The 10,489-nt window shown below is 51.7% G+C and overlaps 1 protein-coding gene across 1 annotated transcript in view; it reads right to left on the minus strand.

The window, feature by feature from the left end:
- The window catches only part of INPP5D (inositol polyphosphate-5-phosphatase D), a 120,222-nt gene extending 111,016 nt beyond the window's left edge, over positions 1 to 9,206 (minus strand). The window contains exon 1 of the mRNA XM_055300669.1: positions 8,991 to 9,206. Coding sequence (XP_055156644.1) covers positions 8,991 to 9,124 — 134 coding nt within the window. The 5' untranslated portion in view covers positions 9,125 to 9,206. The remainder of the gene's footprint in view (positions 1 to 8,990) is intronic.
- Between the last annotated feature and the right edge of the window lie 1,283 nt (positions 9,207 to 10,489).

Below are 10,489 nucleotides of genomic sequence, written 5' to 3' on the forward strand. Positions count from 1 at the left end.
GATGATTCCACATAAATGTCTACATATTTTATAAAATTTACATGACTCTTAACTGTAACTTGACCAATATCATATAAATCAATCTCACCTATGAGCATATATACAAAAATCCTAAATAAAATTCAGAGTACAGTAAAAAATTTACATAATCAAGAATAGTTCATTTAAATCATGCAAAAGTGGTTAATGTTAGGGAATTTATAAAATAAAACTATTTATACCCATAAATGAAATAAGGGAAACAACATAGTCATCTCAATAGATATTTAAAAGGCATTTGATAAAATTCACTATTTAATCATTCAAAACTTTATAAAACTACGAAAAGATGGGTCCTTGTTTGACATGACAAAGAGCAACAATTAACTTTTGTCAAATGCTAACATCCTGGGGATATTGTATCAAGTCCTTCCCAGGCACTGTCGTGTTTGACTCTCACAGAACTTTGAGGTGGATATGTTCTCTTCCCAATATTCCCCACTTCAGAGTTTTAGAAATACTGGCCAATGTAACAAACTATGAAATCTAAATCAGAATTACAAGTATCTGGAAAGGAGACCACAAAATGATCTCATAATTTATATATAACATGATTATCTATCAAGAAAATCTAAGAGAAGCAAATGAAAAACAATTTGAAATAATGAGGAGTAAGTAAAGTGACAGAATAAAAGATGAATTTATAAAAACTAGAACTTCCCTTTGTTATCAGTTACCACAAAAGGGTGACTGGAGGGAAAAGGTATCATTTACAAAAGTAACACAATTATAAAGTAATCAGAAGTAATTATAACAAGAAATAGGAAGGATCTATGCCCCCCCAAATTACAAAATTTTAAAGAGGGGAAGCTATACTTATTTTCCAACTTGACAAAATTATTAGCTGGTTCACTTGGAAAAATACTAGAAAATAATAGATATGCAAATCACCAACCGCACTCCTCAGCAGCTGCAAAATCGTTTATAATATCGTGGTGATGCATTTGGTATGATATCAGTGTAAGAACATCAGACATACGTGGAACAGGGTAAGCAGGCAAGAAAGAGATATATAAGACTTAATATACAGTGAAAGAAGAATCAGAAAAGGAAAAGGAGTAAATCATTCCAGAAAACTTTTTGAGAAAGATGACTGGTTACTCAAAAAAAATACACATACACCTTTGTCTTACAGCCTTCAATGAATTAATTCTGGAGGGATCAAATTGTTCAATGTGAAAAAGCAAAACAGAATAAAACCGAAAAAACTTATCATTTCTCTATCTGTTTTTGCCAAATGCCTTCCACATGATTACACATTTGTTCAATCTACCCACTGACACTACTACATAAGTATTCTTAGCCTTGATTTTCAGATGAGGAAACCAAAGCCCCGCAGAATCGCTGGAGATTGGACAGGGAAAATCATCCTTAGCCCGAGTCTATCAAGTCCCATGGGTCCTGTCCTAACCCTCCCGCCTCCCACTGGAAAAAAACCCCAGAATATCCATGTGCAGAGGGACTCTTTACATTGAAAAGCAAAGGAGAAAAAAAATCACAAAGGAAAAAGACTGATAGGCTTCATGAAAATTTACAATCTTTGAACGTCAAAGAAATCACAAAGTTTAAAGGCAAAAACCACAGGGAAAATATTTGCAACAAAAGTGATATAAAGACTTCACGCAAAAAACATAACAGAAAAACCACAGCTTCAAAAGAAAAATGGCAAAGAGAATGGACAGATCATTCACCAAAGAGGAATTATGAAGGTCAACAGTCCTAGCAAACAAGTTTACTATGATTGCAATCAAGAAATGCAAAGAAAAATGAACAGAAATTAAACACCTTTCACTTTGAAACTTAATTTTTTTTTTTAAGTGCAAATATTCAGAATAGGGAGACTGGAATCAAGTGGGCAGTCTCTTGTACAGCCAACCAGAGCATAAAATGGAACAAAATTTCTGGAAAGCAATTTGTCATTCTGTATCAAGAGCCTAAAAACATTTCTATCCTTTGATCCAGTATTTCCGCCCCTGGGAATCTATAACCAGAAATGTCACATTTCTGCAAAAAGACCTTCATCATCATCATGTTTATAACAACAAAACACTACTGGTAACTTAAACGTCTGACAATACCAGAGTCGCTTCATAAATTGCAGCACATTATGTAACAGAATCTTGGCACTCGTTAAATATGATATTTAGGAAAAAAATTTTTTAACTAACAGGGAAATGTTAATGTTGCTAGAAAACACAGACCAAAATACATGGTTATAGCTATATATATATTACAGAGATTTATATATCTATGGAGAAAGAGGAACAAAGAGAGGGTGAGAAGATACACCTACAAATTAACAGTATTTATGTGAATCTCTCGGCAATTGGGTGATTATTTTCCTTCTTTACATTTGGCACTCTTTGTACATTATACTTAATACTGTATTTTTTTTTTAAGTTACTTGAAAGAACACTGCAGTGTTTATCAGAAGATCTAGTTCTACATTGCCACCAACGCCTGTGATGGCCTCACAAGCCTTTCCTCTCTGGAGGCCAGGTTCCTGGTTGGCAAGTGAGAGGGCTGGACCAGCTGACCCTTTGGGAGCCAGCCCTGTCTGGGGTTATTTTAGAAAAGTCACTGAACCCAAATTGTTTGGGTGCTGGTCCTTGTCAACACGATGTTTTTCTAATTAATGGACAAAGAGGGTGTGAAGTGAGCATGGGAGAAAGGAAATGGGGAGAACAAGCCTGCCATTCTGGGGGCCAGATCTTTCCTTTCTTCCATGCTGCAGCTACCAGCACTGATCCTCATCCTGTCCACATGCTGGGCTCCCTCTTCAGAGCCCCAGGACTTTTGTCTCTTCAGCATCTCCCTCCTAAATGGGAGATAGTTAATCAGTCTTAAGGTGGCCACCATTCCTTCTTGACTTTATCTTCAATCTACCTGGTAGTTCTTCCTGGCATCCACGGCTCAGACCCCTCTCTCCCTCAGGCTTCCGGGCACTTGACCCCGGCCCCAGCGGCCACTGGACACTCATGCACCATTCAAGTGCTCTTCCTGTCTTATCTCTTTGAGCACTTCCTCTGAGGAGGCCCCACATGACAGCTCACTGTCTCCCGGAGGCTTTTACAGGGCTCCAGGAAGTTCTAGAAGTGACACTCTGCCCGCGCTCTCCTCTTTCCTTCTGCTGTGGAATTTGCTTCACAGATGGGCCCATACTCCCCTGCATCTGAGATGTCACTACTCACTCTATGACTTGTACAAAATAATAGCCAGTGTTCAGTGGGTGCTTACTGTGTGCCTGGCCTTGGGTCACACAAGTTGCCCACGTTCTCCCATTTTATCCTCTCAATAATCCAATGACAGCAAGAGATAGACAAATAACCCAATTTTTTAAGTGGGCAGAGGATCTGAATACACATTTCTCCAAATAAGATAGAAAAACAGCAAATAAACACATGAAAAGAAAAGAAACTCAGCACCATTATCCATTATGGAAACACAACTCAAGGTGACAATAAGATGCCACTTTGCACCCACTGGAATAATTACCAAAAAGATAACAGCAAGGCTTGGTGAAGCTGTGGGAAAATCAGAGCCCTCACGTGTGGCTGATGGGGATTTAAATGGTGCAGCTTCTGTGGAAAACAGTGTAACAAATCCCACAAAAAGCTAGAATTACTGTAGGGCTCAGCAATTCCACCCAAGACCACTGGAAAACACACGTTCACAACAAAAACTTGCCCATGACCATTCACACCAGCATTATTCATAATAGCCAAAAAGTGGAAACAACCCACATGTCCATTAACTGATGAATGGATACATAAAATGTGGTCTATCCACACAACAGACAATTATTTAGCCAAAAAGGAACCCCCAGGCTACAGCATAGATGATCCTCAAAAGCATCACACTAGGTGAAAAAAGCCACATATTCTATGATTCTGCTAATATGAAATACAACATGATGAATGTCCCAAACACCACTGAATTGTATACTGTACAAAGGGTGATTTTATGGGATGTGACTTATACAAATTATATAATCTACAAATATCATTATACAAATTATACAAATTATATTAAAAAACTTATACAAATTATATAAAATATATAAATTTATAAAAAATTAACCCAAGAACTGGGCATCTCACCAGTGAGGATGCTGGGAGGGCACAGGGAGGTTGGTGTCTGGCCAGTGTTGGAACCCATATCAGATGTAGCTAACCACAGAGGGCTCACCCCCAAGGACTGTGTGGCACAGCATGGATTAGGGCAGGAAAGGCAGGCCTCCTCTCACTCCATCGCTGGGGTGGGGAAGGAAGGCCTAGCTAGGAGCACCACTGCCATTTCTTCACCATGCTTGGCTCACGCTCCAGGAAAGGGGACCATTCAACGGAGAAGGTCCGGCATCTGCGTGCAGGGGGCTTTAACCCATCGGGTAGGTAAGCTTGCAAAACATGCCAAAGCCAGAGCCTGCGCTGGTTCTCAAAGGGTTGCCCTGGAGTGCTGGGCATGGGCACCGAAGGCTGGAGACACTCAGGTTGTTCAGATTCACTTCACATAGAAGATGCCAGTGATCTGTTAAACACACAGGCCTTCAGGGCACGCCATTCCCTCCTGTCTTGCACGCAGACAGAAAACACAGAAGAGTCGCCCTTGGACAAACTCATGTCAACTGGATTTCAAGAGCCCGTGGTCCTCCAGCTCTGGCTGCTGGCTACTGCCTGTGCCAGAGTTTATCCCTGCTTTCTGTCAACGCCAGATACGAAAACCAGTATTTCTTTGCACTGCCACAAGAATAATCAATGAGCGTGCAAACCTGACGCAGACTCTGGAAGGGGGTTGGAGGAAGTGGGGTTCTAGCCACACGTTCACACCATGGGCAATGGCTTTACGCCTCTCCTGGACATTGCTGCCCTCCCAAGTCCCTTCTCTGTGGCTCCCCTTTCCAGGCCTCCCTGACCCCACACACACCCAGGCTTGCTGGCTCCCGTCTCTCTGCTTCCCAAGAACAGCCCAAGTTCAAGTCCTGGCCCTGCCGTTTATCAGTCCTGTAAATGTGGCATGTCAGCTAACCTCTCTGGGCCTGCTTCCTCGTCTGTAAAGCAGGGATAATGACAGTCCTTCCTCCAAAGGCCATTGAGGACAGTGACTGAATACACGCAGAGAGCCTAGAACAGAGCCCGGGCACACCAGAGGCCTCCGCAAGCCTTTTGCAGTTTGGACAGAACTGGTTAGTAACCACCCTTTGTTAGGGGAGGGAGGCTTCGGGCTTGCTCTACCACAAGCGGCCCTATCACGCTCTAGCTTCCCAACAAGAAGGATGCCTTCTTGAGGGAAATTTGGGTGGCTCAATGTCCTTCTTGGGCCTCTTCATCTTTGGGGCTGTGCTGAGGCCAGAGTCCCGGCTGCCTGGTACGCTGTCCCTGGGAAGGTGACTGTGGTGCGCCTGGGCAGCTTGCGGGACGCTGCGCGCTGAGGAAACCAAGACTACTTCCCTGCCTGGCCAGCTGGACGAGGCACTGGTTCCTGAACCGAAGGCCTGCCCCTCCCCCAGGAGGGAAGCCAACTCTCCCCAGCATGCTTTGGTGGGAAGACCACCCAACCAGGCAGCTTCTATTCCCAACAGTGCTGGACCATCGTTCTAGGTGTGGCTGTGCAGCCTGAGCAAAGAGAGGCCAGCCCCGCTGAGCCCTGGCCCCTTCCACTGAGGGACCACCATCCCCCAAGGAGATGCACCCGATGGGCACCCTGGCCCCACGTGGAGGTGCCATCCCAGCAGGAGAGGAGGGCACGACCTTGACTGCCTCTCAGCATCCCATCCAAGATGGGCCGGACACCCCCTCCAGGTACCCGTGGTGGTTTGAGTCAGGTCAGGTGAGGATGACACAGTTCCTATCTGGAAGAGCCCCCTGTCGCTCGGGTTTTTGAGCCCCTTGCCACAAGACGGACTCAAACCATATGGCCAGCTGCCTGGGGTTGTCCCCTTCCACCTCTCTGGGCCCAAGATAGGCCTCCGGAGTCTCCCTGAAGCGGGGCTTTCTGAGCTGCTGAGGAGAGGGCTGAGCTTTCCTGCCCAGCACAGTGGTAGGGCTGACCTCTCGAGAGGAAATGTGGGTTCGCAAGGCCTGGGGTGAATGTACGCTCTCATCACATGGGCGGCCCTGAATTGCAGCCTTGTCTTTGGGTGTCTCCCTCACCCCCTCCCTCGTTTCATTTAAATAGTCAAATCTGGGCCACAAGGCCACTGGGGGGAAGCTGTACTCAGTTCCTGGTGCTCCACACACAGCTGCCCCTAAAGCAGCAGTTGGGAGGTTCCCTGCTGTCTCCTCACTCACCAGAGGGCAGAGGGGAGAAGCTCTGGCCACTGGGCCGGGGCAGGAGGTCCTCCTCCACGGTGGCTTCCTTCTGCAGCCCTGGCTCACTGTGAGAGCCCTGACCCCACAGCCGCACCCCCCGGGGCCCGGCACTCACAGCCGACTTCCAGAGAGACAGCAGATGGGGCGAAGCCTGTCACTTATGAAACTGAGGAAAGCCCAGTTGCTTTTCGCCCCGTCGGGGTTCCCAGCACTAGGCTGTGGACCCAGATGGTGTGGGGCCAGGTCTGTACCAGGCCACAGGGAAAGTTAACTCTAATTTGTTTTTTTTTTTTTTTTAAGATTTTATTTATTCATAGAGACAGAGAGAGAGGGGGGCAGACACAGGCAGAGAGAGAACCAGGCTCCTTACAGGAAGCCTGATGTGGGACTCAATCCTGGGTCTCCAGGATCACACCCTGGGCTGCAGGCAGCGCTAAACCGCTGTGCCACCGGGGCTGCCCGAAAGTTAACTAATTTGATTGCAAGGACTGGCTCCCTCTTTCTTTCCTTCTTTCTCTCTCGCTCTTTCTTTTTAAAGAGGACACTTTTTCTGCTTTTTTGATGTTCAAGGATGCTTTCTTCCACAAAATAAGCCTTTGGAAGGTGGCTGTTAGATGTTATTCAGGTTTTTCATTCTTAAATCTCCTTAATTGGCAAAATTCAAGATGGTGAAGGGATGATGTGTGCCTGGTTTGGGGAAAGTTTGGTGGCTTCTGACCCTGCAGGAAGAAGAGTGGCTTCCCTCAAAGAACAGAGCGGAAAGGAGAGCCCTGGGCCTGGCCAGAGAGCAGGGCCCCCAGGGAGGAATCCAAGCCGTGGGGCCTAGAACTAAAAGGGGTTTGAAGACAGGAGACTGATAAGGCATCCAGGCCTCAGCTAAGAGGAGAGAGGACACCTGTGGGCATCATGGGCACCTGTCCTGAGAGGCAGACCCTGTACACCTGCTGCAGCTCTGACAGTAATTCGGTGCAGACAAGGGGAGGGCAGGAGTGGTGGGGGAAGGGATACGGGAAACCAGGCCTGGACCCCAGCCTGCCACCAGCCAGCGGGGCAGCGGAGCCAGAGGCCTGGCCCTCTCCGGGCACTTTCCCCCACCCGCAGGCAGGGGCCGTGGGAGCACAGGTTCCCAAGGGCCTCCAGGCCCTGTCGGGGCTCTGGCTTGCCAGTGTGCTGCCAGTGTGGAGTCGCAGACTGCGTCTGTAACCTGCACACAACCCGCACTCCCTGACCAAAGGGCCACTGTAGGGGTTAGTGAACTATGGCCCTGGAAGCTCTCCGCAGAGGCCTAGCACACAGCCAATACCCAACAGCATCGGCCTTCCACTCGGGTCCAGGGAGGCAGGAGAGACATCCGTGTAGGCCCAGTGGAGTCAGTTTAGAGTCTTCCCATCCTTTCTAAGACCCAGTTGGCGGGTGCCCATGGGGGCAGCGCTTGTGGGGAAGTCCTGGGTCCCTTCCCTGGAGTGTGAGAATGGGGGAGTGAGGGAAGCTGGCCTCGGGAGGGGGGTCTCTGGTGCAGTCAGTGCTCGGGCCTGTTGGCCAGCTGTGTCCTTGTTAGCACTCTGTCTTCTCCTGCTGTCCCCCTGGAACCTATGCTCACACTTGGCTTGCCACGGTTAGGAGTGGGTGGCAAGAGTCTGGTTGTCTGGGTGCAGCCTTTGGGCAGGTAGCCCTGGCTTCAACCACCGTTGGTCTTGTAACCTATCTGAGCCTCAGTTTCCTCATCTGCAATGGGGAGTGATACGGGACCTGTAGTTAAGGTTGCCGCGAGGATGAAATGGGATAACACCAAGACCAACGCCTACACTCAATGCTCAAGACAGGTCCGTGTTCCGTGACCTACTTCCCCTCTTGCCTGGTCAGAGGGAACTTTCTGCAAGTCCACGGATGCTACCAGGGAGGTGCAGGGGGACAACCTGTCCCCCGCTGTGCCCTGGCACTGCCCTGTTAGACAGCAGGCCTGCAGGGTGACGGCCTTCTTCAGACGAGGTCAAGAAGTCTGTTTTAAAAAAGAGCCTTCAGCAAGTGGCTGGTTCCCCGGTCGTTAAGACAACTGGGGCATTGAGCAATATCCCAGAGCTGGGAGGGGGGTGGAGGGTTGATGGTGGCAGAGAGGCCAACATGGGTGGGGGACGCCGCGCAGCGCTGAGGTGGGGAGAGAAGAAGCTGTCCCTGTAGGTGATGGTCACTTTCTCTGCTCTCGGGGCCCGCAGTGCAACTTCTGGGTGAACAGAAAGCTCTTTCTTGAGCGAACACACCCCATATCCTGGCTCCCTGAATGAGGGCTTCCAAAAAGCCCTCGCCTACGGCTCTGGAAGGGTCCCCTCTTGCCACATGTGTTCTTCCAGGAGGGTTTCCAAGCTGGGCATCCTTGTCCCACACCTGAGCTGACCAATGGGAGCCCCGAGCTTCTGCCCTGGAGGGCCCCCCTCCTCCTGGCCCCTGGCCCCACCGCTCCGGGGGGCAGCCCCAACCGGGGAGCAGGCCTCGGGCGGCCCTGGGGGAGCTCCGAGGCCCAGCGGGCCCATCGTGGGGCTCGGCCGGACCCCGGGCAAATCTGGGGGACACGCCAGAGGGGTCCAGGCCTCCCAGGACACAGGACAGCCTGCCCCCCGCCCCCCCGCCCCCCGGGCCTGCACTTACAGCACACACAGCGCGTAGGCCCTGGAGATGGACTCGCTGGCGCGCACGAGGAAGCTCCCGTCCTTGCCCGTCCTGGACAGCAGCTCCTCGGCCTTGGAGCGGGTGATGTTGCCGTGGTTCCAGCAGGGGACCATGGCGGGCCTCGGGGGGCCACCCCGCGCCCCGCGCCCCGCGCCTCCGAGGGGAGCCTCCGAGGGGAGCCTCCGAGGGGAGCCGAGGCCCCCGCGCCGCACCCCGCGCCGCGCCCCCCGCCGCCCGCTGCAGCCAGGCCCGGCCCGGCCACTTCCTGCTCGGGTGCTCGGCAGGGAGAGGAAGCCGGCGGCCCCGAGAACTTCCTCCTTGCGAGAGCGAGAGCGCGGGAGGCTGCTCCACCTTCCCACCCCGCCCCGGGCCTCCCGGGGGCGTCGCCGCGCGGGGGGCGGGGGCGGGGGGCCCAGGGCGCCCGCAGGTGGCAGGGGCGCGGGAGGCCCGGCTCCACGGTCCCCCCGCCTGGTCCCTGCTCCGTCGGGCCTACCCTCGCCCAGGGCTTCTCGCTGGGCCACGGCCCGCCCGACCCGGAGCCCTGCAGAATTGGGGGGCGGGGGGCACCGTCCAGTCCACTCCCCTCCCCATGTGAGAGGCTCGGGGGCACCACACAGCCCTGGGTGCTGGGAGACCTTGTGTGACACCGCCTGAGGGCTCAGGGCGACGAGGACCCAGGTGACACCTCTGTGGCATGACACCTTTACACTCATTCCCCCCCCCACCCCCGCACCCCGGGGCCTGTGGGTGAAGGAGCCCTGCTCTCCATGGCAGCCCAGCTGCGTGACACCGGAAGGGTGTGGAGGGCTGGGGACAGGGACATGGCGCAGGGGGAATGCAGGCTGGGTTTTCACCTCTGGGTCTTTCCCAGACACAGGCTGGCCACCCGGTCGAGGATAAAGAGTTGTCTTCAGTGTCCTCTGTCTCAACGGGTTTGGGGCAGCCAGCAGGGCTGCGGCCCTTCCCAGGCCAGGCGTGGCTGCACTTGACGGTGGCTCAAAGGACAGCTGCCTCCATGGGGCCACCATCCCGGACCAGCAGGTTCTGAGGGCTCCGAAGAGGATACCCACTCTTGGAGTGCACCCAGTTCTTGGGTCAGGCCCACCAGGGTGACGGGGGCACTGCTGACCTACTGCACAAGGGGTGGTGGCCCCCAATCCCACACCCAGGCCTCGCGCCCCAAGACCTGACAAGAGACCTCCCTCCAGAGGCCCAGCTCAGTGAGCCTCCATCTGAATCCCACAGCTCTTCATCTACATCTGAGCTGCAGGAGCTGACCAGGCTTCTCTCTCTGAGCCCCGGGTTCCTCTTCTCCACCTTGAAGAACGAAGACCTTAAGGGAGCTCACGTGTGCTGAGGAGCCCGCAGCGCCTCCCACCCGCTTGGACGGACACACACACACACACACACACACACACACACACACGCAGCAGGTGATTCTGAACAAGCACATCCTGATTCTGAGGCCCAGAGTGTGG

This window comes from Nyctereutes procyonoides, unplaced genomic scaffold (genome assembly GCF_905146905.1).
Source record: "Nyctereutes procyonoides isolate TBG_1078 unplaced genomic scaffold, NYPRO_anot_genome, whole genome shotgun sequence".
NCBI lineage: Eukaryota > Metazoa > Chordata > Mammalia > Carnivora > Canidae > Nyctereutes > Nyctereutes procyonoides.